Source organism: Ochotona curzoniae, unplaced genomic scaffold, assembly GCF_017591425.1.
Source record: "Ochotona curzoniae isolate NIBS_2020 unplaced genomic scaffold, NIBS_Ocur_1.0 contig_296, whole genome shotgun sequence".
Lineage (NCBI taxonomy): Eukaryota > Metazoa > Chordata > Mammalia > Lagomorpha > Ochotonidae > Ochotona > Ochotona curzoniae.
Window position 1 is genome coordinate 1 of NW_024465665.1, and position 14,681 is coordinate 14,681.

Sequence of the window (14,681 nt, forward strand, 5' to 3'; positions counted from 1 at the left end):
GGGGTGTCTAAGGTTGGCCAGTACTCATTGAAGGAAGAATGAGGAAGCAGGAACAGAATGGGAGGAAGAAGAGAGGTGCTACTCTGTGGACAACTTCTCAAAGCTGCTGCTGCAGCAGGTGGGTAGCTAAGTCCCAGCTGGAGAAACCTCAGCTTCATTTGGCTGTAGAGAATTTGGCAGAGCAGGAGATCCAGTGGCCTCGGGGTATTCTTGTGGCCATGGCTAAGGATGCAGGTGCCAAGCTGGCTTATGCACCGCCCTGGATGTGGGAGATATCACAGTGTCCCTTGTGATCCAGAAATGTCCCAAGTACAAAATAAGACCCTCGATGTTCATGGTTTCCTTTTATTCCTTTTCTTTCTTTTTAAGAATGTCTACTTCCCAACCCATCGTCTGAGCAAGCGTCAGACAGCAAACCTCACCAAGACAAGCTGGAGGTAAGTCCTGACAGTGTGATTTTACCCGTGTGGTGTGTGCGTGGGACAGAACGGACATGCCCCTGTAATTTGTTTTCTCTAGAAATCTGTTTCTTTTCTGAGTCGACACCTCTCAGGGAGTACACCAGTGTAGCAGGGGATTTGGTTTCCCCCTTTGGATTTACACAGGAATATTTGGACGTAATGTTTTGAGAGTCTACCTTGCTGAGTTTTTCAGTTTGGTCCTCCGCCACATCTGGAGTCAGCTGCCCACTTGTTCTTTCCCTTCTCGGGCTAAGCGTGCTAGGTACTCTGCATTGGGATCTCCTGGCCAGTGTCTGTGCGTTCTCTTTAGCCAGAATATTGCTGTGTTGTCCAAACCTGCTTTCTGTTCTTTGACCACACAGTTGCGATAGCTCAAACCCATCTGATGTTTCTCTGGACCACTTAGTCTGTATATTATGGGTTTCTTATGATTATGTCCCTAAATATTTGTGTATAAATTTTGCAGTTTTTGATTATTAGTGATATCAGATTCATGTTATTTTGTTACAGACCTGCAGCTTAACTGTGCCAGCAGTTCCCTGCGAGAAAAAAGAATTGTGTGATTTCCAGGGGACAACAGCTACGGCTCATCCAGCCAAAAGCCCAACTGTTCCACCGAATCCGTACCGGAGGGTAGGGCCTCCTCACGCTCGCCCCCCTGCAGGAGCTCCGCCAGCCAGCCCTGCTCAGAAATTTTTGCCCACGGGGGTTCCTGCCATATGGCCACCACCACCGCCTGCTGGAGGTATGTGATTTGGTTTGTCAGGGAATTTTGTTTTTCTCTTCCTTGCACACTACAAAGACGAAACACTAGTTTGTTCATGAAATAGATGCTCACTTGACCGTGGCTCATCTACTCATGAGAGAGAAAGCAAAAGCCCAAACTGACTCTAATGCCATGTGAGTGAAGCATGACTTTTCAGATTGGGAAGGGAGCCAGCCAACCATAGACAGCCTTCATGTGAATGGAAGCCCACTCGCTTCCTTTTGCCCTCTTACAGTAACACGGGCATTATTTCACACTATATCAGTTGATAGAAAGCGGTTATGCTGGCTGCTACTGAAGATGATCCTAATTCCCATAGTCCACAAAAGGACTAGGTGAAATGGTCTTTCGTGAGTAGCTCCTGTGCGTTCCTAGTCTATTTACAACCTACTGATTGTAAGGCTGCTTTGATCATGTTTGGCCTCATAACTGCTGAATCTTTTGGCTTTGGTGGGTAACTTGGGATAAGAAACAAACAGACAGACAGCTGTGGGGTGGGTGGCGCTGGGGGAAATGGATTGCTTGACTCTTCTCCCCCACCATTCACAAAGACACAGGTGACTGCAGAATGAGTGGTCGTGTAAGAAATGCTGGGCAGAGCCCATGAACTGTCTTGTCTGATATCAAGACAAGTGCTTTGGAAATGGAAGGCCAAGGAAAATGAGTTTTGTCGGAGGGGGGCATGCGGGGAGGATATTTTCAGATACACGTTTGGATGCAGCCAAGTGTTTGCCCACCTTTCAGCCAGTCCTGCTTGCATCTGGCTAAGATGTCCCGAGCCAAACTACTGTTTTCCCATCACTCATTTCCTTCCACAGCCTCGTGGCGCTGTCTGAAGTTGGGCAATGTAGGTATGTGGGTTTCCGTGGTGAGTGGACAACAGGAAGAACTTGTGAAAGTCAACACAAAGTTTGAGAAGAGATTCGCTCAGGAAAGGCTGTGTATTGGCGTGGGAAGCATAAGGTTATCAGGTGGCAATATTGGGTTTCTATGGTGTTGTTGTCGGTTGTACGATTTAACGGACAAGCATTATGACAGTGAGCGTGAGGGTCAGAGGTGATCTTGGACGCTTGGATCTGTGTGCACATGGCTGCGATGGCATGGCTTAAGAGGTGATGGCATCTCAGTGGGCACGTTGACACCCTGTATCGTTGGACACGCCATGGAATCTTTGCTCAGGAAGCCGGGGTTTTGGTAAGGTTTATTTTTCTGTACCTGAAAGGCAGGGCTACAGGCAGGAGGCACCAGGGGTGTGTGGGCTGCATGTTGGGTCTCTGGATTCTTGTGTTTGTTTGTTTTCTGGAGAGTAGTTGATGTTTAGGGGAGAGGTAGCAGAGTCACACAGAGCAAAACGTGACAAGAGAGCTTGCGTCCTCTGCCCGACTCCACAAAAGCCACAGCCCAAATCCGGGTCGTTCTGATGCTGGGAGCCAGGAGTATAGTGGGAGTTTGCCGTGTGTCTGCAGGGTGCGATGGCCTTGGACCCGCCTCTGCTGGTTTTCCTGGCTTGGAGCCAGCGAGCGGGATTAGAAAACAGAGCAGCAGCCAGTGCTCCCCATGGTGGCCATTAGTATGTTGGTGAAGACTGCACTTAATGGATATGAAGCATCTGATACCTTGTGCATTCCAAATGTGCCAGCTCACAGTCTTCACCATTCAGTGACCACATAGCGAGTGTAGGTGCGTTTCAGGAGGATGGATGTTGTCAGGTGTTGAGGAGCAACCTTGCTTCCATGTCACGGATGGAAGGCCAGGCACTATGAAGCCGGCAGTATGTTGAAGGAGATGATCAGGTTGAAATGTTGAGGTTCCAGTTGTCCTAGATGTGGGCTGTTGTGAGTGAGTGAGTGAGTGTGTGTGTTTTCGCAGGGTGGGGAGTTTGAGGGCTCTTAGTTTTCCACCTCTTCTAGCTGTCCAAGGGGCTCAGGTGTAGGTAAAGGTATGTGTGAGGCTCAGATTGATGTAGGCTTGGCGTGGTGTCAGTCAAGTACGAAATGGAAATGACTTGTAGGACAAGGATGTTGGCAAGTGTCCGAACTGATGGATCGTGGAGTCTGGTGAATCGGGAGAGGAGTGAGCCAGTGAGGATGCTGAGAGGTCGGGGAACTAACCCTTAGGTCCGAGCCCCAAGCGAGCTGCAGTGTGAGTGACTAGGCGAGAAGGCAAGGGAAGGGTCAAAGAGTTGTATTCCCAGGAGGGAGGTCTGAATGGATGTCCTCGGACCCTGAGCATTTCCCGATGGTAGAGTCCAGGAACACGTATTGCCCAGCGGGGGTGTCTAAGGTTGGCCAGTACTCATTGAAGGAAGAATGAGGAAGCAGGAACAGAATGGGAGGAAGAAGAGAGGTGCTACTCTGTGGACAACTTCTCAAAGCTGCTGCTGCAGCAGGTGGGTAGCTAAGTCCCAGCTGGAGAAACCTCAGCTTCATTTGGCTGTAGAGAATTTGGCAGAGCAGGAGATCCAGTGGCCTCGGGGTATTCTTGTGGCCATGGCTAAGGATGCAGGTGCCAAGCTGGCTTATGCACCGCCCTGGATGTGGGAGATATCACAGTGTCCCTTGTGATCCAGAAATGTCCCAAGTACAAAATAAGACCCTCGATGTTCATGGTTTCCTTTTATTCCTTTTCTTTCTTTTTAAGCATGTCTACTTCCCAACCCATCGTCTGAGCCAGCGTCGGACAGCAAACCTCACCAAGACAAGCTGGAGGTAAGTCCTGACAGTGTAATTTTACCCGTGTGGTGTGTGCGTGGGACAGAACGGACATGCCCCTGTAATTTGTTTTCTCCAGAAATCTGTTTCTTTTCTGAGTCGACACCTCTCAGGGAGTACACCAGTGTAGCAGGGGATTTGGTTTCCCCCTTTGGATTTACACAGGAATATTTGGACGTAATGTTTTGAGAGTCTACCTTGCTGAGTTTTTCAGTTTGGTCCTCCGCCACATCTGGAGTCAGCTGCCCACTTGTTCTTTCCCTTCTCGGGCTAAGCGTGCTAGGTACTCTGCATTGGGGATCTCCTGGCCAGTGGCTGTGCGTTCTCTTTAGCCAGAATATTGCTGTGTTGTCCAAACCTGCTTTCTGTTCTTTGACCACACAGTTGCGATCGCTCAAACCCATCTGATGTTTCTCTGGACCACTTAGTCTGTATATTATGGGTTTCTTATGATTATGTCCCTAAATATTTGTGTCTAAATGTTGCATTTTTTGATTGTTAGTGATACCAGATTTATGTTATTTTGTTACAGACCTGCAGCTTCACTGTGCCAGCAGTTCCCTGCGAGGAGAAAAAAGAATTGTGTGATTTCCAGGGGACAACAGCCACGGCTCATCCAGCCAAAAGCCCAACTGTTCCACCGAATCCGTACCGGAGGGTAGGGCCTCCTCACGCTCGCCCCCCTGCAGGAGCTCCGCCAGCCAGCCCTGCTCAGAAATTTTTGCCCACGGGGGTTCCTGCCATATGGCCACCACCACCGCCTGCTGGAGGTATGTGATTTGGTTTGTCAGGGAATTTTGTTTTTCTCTTCCTTGCACACTACAAAGACGAAACACTAGTTTGTTCATGAAATAGATGCTCACTTGACCGTGGCTCATCTACTCATGAGAGAGAAAGCAAAAGCCCAAACTGACTCTAATGCCATGTGAGTGAAGCATGACTTTTCAGATTGGGAAGGGAGCCAGCCAACCATAGACAGCCTTCATGTGAATGGAAGCCCACTCGCTTCCTTTTGCCCTCTTACAGTAACACGGGCATTATTTCACACTATATCAGTTGATAGAAAGCGGTTATGCTGGCTGCTACTGAAGATGATCCTAATTCCCATAGTCCACAAAAGGACTAGGTGAAATGGTCTTTCGTGAGTAGCTCCTGTGCGTTCCTAGTCTATTTACAACCTACTGATTGTAAGGCTGCTTTGATCATGTTTGGCCTCATAACTGCTGAATCTTTTGGCTTTGGTGGGTAACTTGGGATAAGAAACAAACAGACAGACAGCTGTGGGGTGGGTGGCGCTGGGGGAAATGGATTGCTTGACTCTTCTCCCCCACCATTCACAAAGACACAGGTGACTGCAGAATGAGTGGTCGTGTAAGAAATGCTGGGCAGAGCCCATGAACTGTCTTGTCTGATATCAAGACAAGTGCTTTGGAAATGGAAGGCCAAGGAAAATGAGTTTTGTCGGAGGGGGGCATGCGGGGAGGATATTTTCAGATACACGTTTGGATGCAGCCAAGTGTTTGCCCACCTTTCAGCCAGTCCTGCTTGCATCTGGCTAAGATGTCCCGAGCCAAACTACTGTTTTCCCATCACTCATTTCCTTCCACAGCCTCGTGGCGCTGTCTGAAGTTGGGCAATGTAGGTATGTGGGTTTCCGTGGTGAGTGGACAACAGGAAGAACTTGTGAAAGTCAACACAAAGTTTGAGAAGAGATTCGCTCAGGAAAGGCTGTGTATTGGCGTGGGAAGCATAAGGTTATCAGGTGGCAATATTGGGTTTCTATGGTGTTGTTGTCGGGTTGTACGATTTAACGGACAAGCATTATGACAGTGAGCGTGAGGGTCAGAGGTGATCTTGGACGCTTGGATCTGTGTGCACATGGCTGCGATGGCATGGCTTAAGAGGTGATGGCATCTCAGTGGGCACGTTGACACCCTGTATCGTTGGACACGCCATGGAATCTTTGCTCAGGAAGCCGGGGTTTTGGTAAGGTTTATTTTTCTGTACCTGAAAGGCAGGGCTACAGGCAGGAGGCACCAGGGGTGTGTGGGCTGCATGTTGGGTCTCTGGATTCTTGTGTTTGTTTGTTTTCTGGAGAGTAGTTGATGTTTAGGGGAGAGGTAGCAGAGTCACACAGAGCAAAACGTGACAAGAGAGCTTGCGTCCTCTGCCCGACTCCACAAAAGCCACAGCCCAAATCCGGGTCGTTCTGATGCTGGGAGCCAGGAGTATAGTGGGAGTTTGCCGTGTGTCTGCAGGGTGCGATGGCCTTGGACCCGCCTCTGCTGGTTTTCCTGGCTTGGAGCCAGCGAGCGGGATTAGAAAACAGAGCAGCAGCCAGTGCTCCCCATGGTGGCCATTAGTATGTTGGTGAAGACTGCACTTAATGGATATGAAGCATCTGATACCTTGTGCATTCCAAATGTGCCAGCTCACAGTCTTCACCATTCAGTGACCACATAGCGAGTGTAGGTGCGTTTCAGGAGGATGGATGTTGTCAGGTGTTGAGGAGCAACCTTGCTTCCATGTCACGGATGGAAGGCCAGGCACTATGAAGCCGGCAGTATGTTGAAGGAGATGATCAGGTTGAAATGTTGAGGTTCCAGTTGTCCTAGATGTGGGCTGTTGTGAGTGAGTGAGTGAGTGTGTGTGTTTTCGCAGGGTGGGGAGTTTGAGGGCTCTTAGTTTTCCACCTCTTCTAGCTGTCCAAGGGGCTCAGGTGTAGGTAAAGGTATGTGTGAGGCTCAGATTGATGTAGGCTTGGCGTGGTGTCAGTCAAGTACGAAATGGAAATGACTTGTAGGACAAGGATGTTGGCAAGTGTCCGAAGTGATGGATCGTGGAGTCTGGTGAATCGGGAGAGGAGTGAGCCAGTGAGGATGCTGAGAGGTCGGGGAACTAACCCTTAGGTCCGAGCCCCAAGCGAGCTGCAGTGTGAGTGACTAGGCGAGAAGGCAAGGGAAGGGTCAAAGAGTTGTATTCCCAGGAGGGAGGTCTGAATGGATGTCCTCGGACCCTGAGCATTTCCCGATGGTAGAGTCCAGGAACACGTATTGCCCAGCGGGGGTGTCTAAGGTTGGCCAGTACTCATTGAAGGAAGAATGAGGAAGCAGGAACAGAATGGGAGGAAGAAGAGAGGTGCTACTCTGTGGACAACTTCTCAAAGCTGCTGCTGCAGCAGGTGGGTAGCTAAGTCCCAGCTGGAGAAACCTCAGCTTCATTTGGCTGTAGAGAATTTGGCAGAGCAGGAGATCCAGTGGCCTCGGGGTATTCTTGTGGCCATGGCTAAGGATGCAGGTGCCAAGCTGGCTTATGCACCGCCCTGGATGTGGGAGATATCACAGTGTCCCTTGTGATCCAGAAATGTCCCAAGTACAAAATAAGACCCTCGATGTTCATGGTTTCCTTTTATTCCTTTTCTTTCTTTTTAAGCATGTCTACTTCCCAACCCATCGTCTGAGCCAGCGTCGGACAGCAAACCTCACCAAGACAAGCTGGAGGTAAGTCCTGACAGTGTAATTTTACCCGTGTGGTGTGTGCGTGGGACAGAACGGACATGCCCCTGTAATTTGTTTTCTCCAGAAATCTGTTTCTTTTCTGAGTCGACACCTCTCAGGGAGTACACCAGTGTAGCAGGGGATTTGGTTTCCCCCTTTGGATTTACACAGGAATATTTGGACGTAATGTTTTGAGAGTCTACCTTGCTGAGTTTTTCAGTTTGGTCCTCCGCCACATCTGGTGTCAGCTGCCCACTTGTTCTTTCCCTTCTCGGGCTAAGCGTGCTAGGTACTCTGCATTGGGGATCTCCTGGCCAGTGGCTGTGCGTTCTCTTTAGCCAGAATATTGCTGTGTTGTCCAAACCTGCTTTCTGTTCTTTGACCACACAGTTGCGATCGCTCAAACCCATCTGATGTTTCTCTGGACCACTTAGTCTGTATATTATGGGTTTCTTATGATTATGTCCCTAAATATTTGTGTCTAAATGTTGCATTTTTTGATTGTTAGTGATACCAGATTTATGTGATTTTGTTACAGACCTGCAGCTTCACTGTGCCAGCAGTTCCCTGCGAGGAGAAAAAAGAATTGTGTGATTTCCAGGGGACAACAGCCACGGCTCATCCAGCCAAAAGCCCAACTGTTCCACCGAATCCGTACCGGAGGGTAGGGCCTCCTCACGCTCGCCCCCCTGCAGGAGCTCCGCCAGCCAGCCCTGCTCAGAAATTTTTGCCCACGGGGGTTCCTGCCATATGGCCACCACCACCGCCTGCTGGAGGTATGTGATTTGGTTTGTCAGGGAATTTTGTTTTTCTCTTCCTTGCACACTACAAAGACGAAACACTAGTTTGTTCATGAAATAGATGCTCACTTGACCGTGGCTCATCTACTCATGAGAGAGAAAGCAAAAGCCCAAACTGACTCTAATGCCATGTGAGTGAAGCATGACTTTTCAGATTGGGAAGGGAGCCAGCCAACCATAGACAGCCTTCATGTGAATGGAAGCCCACTCGCTTCCTTTTGCCCTCTTACAGTAACACGGGCATTATTTCACACTATATCAGTTGATAGAGAGCGGTTATGCTGGCTGCTACTGAAGATGATCCTAATTCCCATAGTCCACAAAAGGACTAGGTGAAATGGTCTTTCGTGAGTAGCTCCTGTGCGTTCCTAGTCTATTTACAACCTACTGATTGTAAGGCTGCTTTGATCATGTTTGGCCTCATAACTGCTGAATCTTTTGGCTTTGGTGGGTAACTTGGGATAAGAAACAAACAGACAGACAGCTGTGGGGTGGGTGGCGCTGGGGGAAATGGATTGCTTGACTCTTCTCCCCCACCATTCACAAAGACACAGGTGACTGCAGAATGAGTGGTCGTGTAAGAAATGCTGGGCAGAGCCCATGAACTGTCTTGTCTGATATCAAGACAAGTGCTTTGGAAATGGAAGGCCAAGGAAAATGAGTTTTGTCGGAGGGGGGCATGCGGGGAGGATATTTTCAGATACACGTTTGGATGCAGCCAAGTGTTTGCCCACCTTTCAGCCAGTCCTGCTTGCATCTGGCTAAGATGTCCCGAGCCAAACTACTGTTTTCCCATCACTCATTTCCTTCCACAGCCTCGTGGCGCTGTCTGAAGTTGGGCAATGTAGGTATGTGGGTTTCCGTGGTGAGTGGACAACAGGAAGAACTTGTGAAAGTCAACACAAAGTTTGAGAAGAGATTCGCTCAGGAAAGGCTGTGTATTGGCGTGGGAAGCATAAGGTTATCAGGTGGCAATATTGGGTTTCTCTGGTGTTGTTGTCGGGTTGTACGATTTAACGGACAAGCATTATGACAGTGAGCGTGAGGGTCAGAGGTGATCTTGGACGCTTGGATCTGTGTGCACATGGCTGCGATGGCATGGCTTAAGAGGTGATGGCATCTCAGTGGGCACGTTGACACCCTGTATCGTTGGACACGCCATGGAATCTTTGCTCAGGAAGCCGGGGTTTTGGTAAGGTTTATTTTTCTGTACCTGAAAGGCAGGGCTACAGGCAGGAGGCACCAGGGGTGTGTGGGCTGCATGTTGGGTCTCTGGATTCTTGTGTTTGTTTGTTTTCTGGAGAGTAGTTGATGTTTAGGGGAGAGGTAGCAGAGTCACACAGAGCAAAACGTGACAAGAGAGCTTGCGTCCTCTGCCCGACTCCACAAAAGCCACAGCCCAAATCCGGGTCGTTCTGATGCTGGGAGCCAGGAGTATAGTGGGAGTTTGCCGTGTGTCTGCAGGGTGCGATGGCCTTGGACCCGCCTCTGCTGGTTTTCCTGGCTTGGAGCCAGCGAGCGGGATTAGAAAACAGAGCAGCAGCCAGTGCTCCCCATGGTGGCCATTAGTATGTTGGTGAAGACTGCACTTAATGGATATGAAGCATCTGATACCTTGTGCATTCCAAATGTGCCAGCTCACAGTCTTCACCATTCAGTGACCACATAGCGAGTGTAGGTGCGTTTCAGGAGGATGGATGTTGTCAGGTGTTGAGGAGCAACCTTGCTTCCATGTCACGGATGGAAGGCCAGGCACTATGAAGCCGGCAGTATGTTGAAGGAGATGATCAGGTTGAAATGTTGAGGTTCCAGTTGTCCTAGATGTGGGCTGTTGTGAGTGAGTGAGTGAGTGTGTGTGTTTTCGCAGGGTGGGGAGTTTGAGGGCTCTTAGTTTTCCACCTCTTCTAGCTGTCCAAGGGGCTCAGGTGTAGGTAAAGGTATGTGTGAGGCTCAGATTGATGTAGGCTTGGCGTGGTGTCAGTCAAGTACGAAATGGAAATGACTTGTAGGACAAGGATGTTGGCAAGTGTCCGAACTGATGGATCGTGGAGTCTGGTGAATCGGGAGAGGAGTGAGCCAGTGAGGATGCTGAGAGGTCGGGGAACTAACCCTTAGGTCCGAGCCCCAAGCGAGCTGCAGTGTGAGTGACTAGGCGAGAAGGCAAGGGAAGGGTCAAAGAGTTGTATTCCCAGGAGGGAGGTCTGAATGGATGTCCTCGGACCCTGAGCATTTCCCGATGGTAGAGTCCAGGAACACGTATTGCCCAGCGGGGGTGTCTAAGGTTGGCCAGTACTCATTGAAGGAAGAATGAGGAAGCAGGAACAGAATGGGAGGAAGAAGAGAGGTGCTACTCTGTGGACAACTTCTCAAAGCTGCTGCTGCAGCAGGTGGGTAGCTAAGTCCCAGCTGGAGAAACCTCAGCTTCATTTGGCTGTAGAGAATTTGGCAGAGCAGGAGATCCAGTGGCCTCGGGGTATTCTTGTGGCCATGGCTAAGGATGCAGGTGCCAAGCTGGCTTATGCACCGCCCTGGATGTGGGAGATATCACAGTGTCCCTTGTGATCCAGAAATGTCCCAAGTACAAAATAAGACCCTCGATGTTCATGGTTTCCTTTTATTCCTTTTCTTTCTTTTTAAGCATGTCTACTTCCCAACCCATCGTCTGAGCCAGCGTCGGACAGCAAACCTCACCAAGACAAGCTGGAGGTAAGTCCTGACAGTGTAATTTTACCCGTGTGGTGTGTGCGTGGGACAGAACGGACATGCCCCTGTAATTTGTTTTCTCCAGAAATCTGTTTCTTTTCTGAGTCGACACCTCTCAGGGAGTACACCAGTGTAGCAGGGGATTTGGTTTCCCCCTTTGGATTTACACAGGAATATTTGGACGTAATGTTTTGAGAGTCTACCTTGCTGAGTTTTTCAGTTTGGTCCTCCGCCACATCTGGAGTCAGCTGCCCACTTGTTCTTTCCCTTCTCGGGCTAAGCGTGCTAGGTACTCTGCATTGGGGATCTCCTGGCCAGTGGCTGTGCGTTCTCTTTAGCCAGAATATTGCTGTGTTGTCCAAACCTGCTTTCTGTTCTTTGACCACACAGTTGCGATCGCTCAAACCCATCTGATGTTTCTCTGGACCACTTAGTCTGTATATTATGGGTTTCTTATGATTATGTCCCTAAATATTTGTGTCTAAATGTTGCATTTTTTGATTGTTAGTGATACCAGATTTATGTTATTTTGTTACAGACCTGCAGCTTCACTGTGCCAGCAGTTCCCTGCGAGGAGAAAAAAGAATTGTGTGATTTCCAGGGGACAACAGCCACGGCTCATCCAGCCAAAAGCCCAACTGTTCCACCGAATCCGTACCGGAGGGTAGGGCCTCCTCACGCTCGCCCCCCTGCAGGAGCTCCGCCAGCCAGCCCTGCTCACAAATTTTTGCCCACGGGGGTTCCTGCCATATGGCCACCACCACCGCCTGCTGGAGGTATGTGATTTGGTTTGTCAGGGAATTTTGTTTTTCTCTTCCTTGCACACTACAAAGACGAAACACTAGTTTGTTCATGAAATAGATGCTCACTTGACCGTGGCTCATCTACTCATGAGAGAGAAAGCAAAAGCCCAAACTGACTCTAATGCCATGTGAGTGAAGCATGACTTTTCAGATTGGGAAGGGAGCCAGCCAACCATAGACAGCCTTCATGTGAATGGAAGCCCACTCGCTTCCTTTTGCCCTCTTACAGTAACACGGGCATTATTTCACACTATATCAGTTGATAGAGAGCGGTTATGCTGGCTGCTACTGAAGATGATCCTAATTCCCATAGTCCACAAAAGGACTAGGTGAAATGGTCTTTCGTGAGTAGCTCCTGTGCGTTCCTAGTCTATTTACAACCTACTGATTGTAAGGCTGCTTTGATCATGTTTGGCCTCATAACTGCTGAATCTTTTGGCTTTGGTGGGTAACTTGGGATAAGAAACAAACAGACAGACAGCTGTGGGGTGGGTGGCGCTGGGGGAAATGGATTGCTTGACTCTTCTCCCCCACCATTCACAAAGACACAGGTGACTGCAGAATGAGTGGTCGTGTAAGAAATGCTGGGCAGAGCCCATGAACTGTCTTGTCTGATATCAAGACAAGTGCTTTGGAAATGGAAGGCCAAGGAAAATGAGTTTTGTCGGAGGGGGGCATGCGGGGAGGATATTTTCAGATACACGTTTGGATGCAGCCAAGTGTTTGCCCACCTTTCAGCCAGTCCTGCTTGCATCTGGCTAAGATGTCCCGAGCCAAACTACTGTTTTCCCATCACTCATTTCCTTCCACAGCCTCGTGGCGCTGTCTGAAGTTGGGCAATGTAGGTATGTGGGTTTCCGTGGTGAGTGGACAACAGGAAGAACTTGTGAAAGTCAACACAAAGTTTGAGAAGAGATTCGCTCAGGAAAGGCTGTGTATTGGCGTGGGAAGCATAAGGTTATCAGGTGGCAATATTGGGTTTCTATGGTGTTGTTGTCGGGTTGTACGATTTAACGGACAAGCATTATGACAGTGAGCGTGAGGGTCAGAGGTGATCTTGGACGCTTGGATCTGTGTGCACATGGCTGCGATGGCATGGCTTAAGAGGTGATGGCATCGCAGTGGGCACGTTGACACCCTGTATCGTTGGACACGCCATGGAATCTTTGTTCAGGAAGCCGGGGTTTTGGTAAGGTTTATTTTTCTGTACCTGAAAGGCAGGGCTACAGGGAGGAGGCACTAGGGGTGTGTGGGCTGCATGTTGGGTCTCTGGATTCTTCTGTTTGTTTGTTTTCTGGAGAGTAGTTGATGTTTAGGGGAGAGGTAGCAGAGTCACACAGAGCAAAACGTGACAAGAGAGCTTGCGTCCTCTGCCCGACTCCACAAAAGCCACAGCCCAAATCCGGGTCGTTCTGATGCTGGGAGCCAGGAGTATAGTGGGAGTTTGCCGTGTGTCTGCAGGGTGCGATGGCCTTGGACCCGCCTCTGCTGGTTTTCCTGGCTTGGAGCCAGCGAGCGGGATTAGAAAACAGAGCAGCAGCCAGTGCTCCCCATGGTGGCCATTAGTATGTTGGTGAAGACTGCACTTAATGGATATGAAGCATCTGATACCTTGTGCATTCCAAATGTGCCAGCTCACAGTCTTCACCATTCAGTGACCACATAGCGAGTGTAGGTGCGTTTCAGGAGGATGGATGTTGTCAGGTGTTGAGGAGCAACCTTGCTTCCATGTCACGGATGGAAGGCCAGGCACTATGAAGCCGGCAGTATGTTGAAGGAGATGATCAGGTTGAAATGTTGAGGTTCCAGTTGTCCTAGATGTGGGCTGTTGTGAGTGAGTGAGTGAGTGTGTGTGTTTTCGCAGGGTGGGGAGTTTGAGGGCTCTTAGTTTTCCACCTCTTCTAGCTGTCCAAGGGGCTCAGGTGTAGGTAAAGGTATGTGTGAGGCTCAGATTGATGTAGGCTTGGCGTGGTGTCAGTCAAGTACGAAATGGAAATGACTTGTAGGACAAGGATGTTGGCAAGTGTCCGAACTGATGGATCGTGGAGTCTGGTGAATCGGGAGAGGAGTGAGCCAGTGAGGATGCTGAGAGGTCGGGGAACTAACCCTTAGGTCCGAGCCCCAAGCGAGCTGCAGTGTGAGTGACTAGGCGAGAAGGCAAGGGAAGGGTCAAAGAGTTGTATTCCCAGGAGGGAGGTCTGAATGGATGTCCTCGGACCCTGAGCATTTCCCGATGGTAGAGTCCAGGAACACGTATTGCCCAGCGGGGGTGTCTAAGGTTGGCCAGTACTCATTGAAGGAAGAATGAGGAAGCAGGAACAGAATGGGAGGAAGAAGAGAGGTGCTACTCTGTGGACAACTTCTCAAAGCTGCTGCTGCAGCAGGTGGGTAGCTAAGTCCCAGCTGGAGAAACCTCAGCTTCATTTGGCTGTAGAGAATTTGGCAGAGCAGGAGATCCAGTGGCCTCGGGGTATTCTTGTGGCCATGGCTAAGGATGCAGGTGCCAAGCTGGCTTATGCACCGCCCTGGATGTGGGAGATATCACAGTGTCCCTTGTGATCCAGAAATGTCCCAAGTACAAAATAAGACCCTCGATGTTCATGGTTTCCTTTTATTCCTTTTCTTTCTTTTTAAGCATGTCTACTTCCCAACCCATCGTCTGAGCCAGCGTCGGACAGCAAACCTCACCAAGACAAGCTGGAGGTAAGTCCTGACAGTGTAATTTTACCCGTGTGGTGTGTGCGTGGGACAGAACGGACATGCCCCTGTAATTTGTTTTCTCCAGAAATCTGTTTCTTTTCTGAGTCGACACCTCTCAGGGAGTACACCAGTGTAGCAGGGGATTTGGTTTCCCCCTTTGGATTTACACAGGAATATTTGGACGTAATGTTTTGAGAGTCTACCTTGCTGAGTTTTTCAGTTTGGTCCTCCGCCACATCT

General features: G+C 49.6%; 1 protein-coding gene across 1 annotated transcript in view; it reads left to right on the forward strand.

Moving 5' to 3' along the window:
* Positions 1-369: 369 nt before the first annotated feature.
* The window catches only part of LOC121155648 (nascent polypeptide-associated complex subunit alpha, muscle-specific form-like), a gene marked incomplete at its 5' end in the record, with an annotated part of 67,529 nt that continues 53,217 nt past the window's right edge, over positions 370-14,681 (forward strand). The window contains 9 exons of the mRNA XM_040979092.1: positions 370-437; positions 972-1,206; positions 3,868-3,935; positions 4,471-4,708; positions 7,371-7,438; positions 7,974-8,211; positions 10,874-10,941; positions 11,477-11,714; positions 14,377-14,444. Coding sequence (XP_040835026.1) covers positions 370-437; positions 972-1,206; positions 3,868-3,935; positions 4,471-4,708; positions 7,371-7,438; positions 7,974-8,211; positions 10,874-10,941; positions 11,477-11,714; positions 14,377-14,444 — 1,289 coding nt within the window. The remainder of the gene's footprint in view (positions 438-971; positions 1,207-3,867; positions 3,936-4,470; positions 4,709-7,370; positions 7,439-7,973; positions 8,212-10,873; positions 10,942-11,476; positions 11,715-14,376; positions 14,445-14,681) is intronic.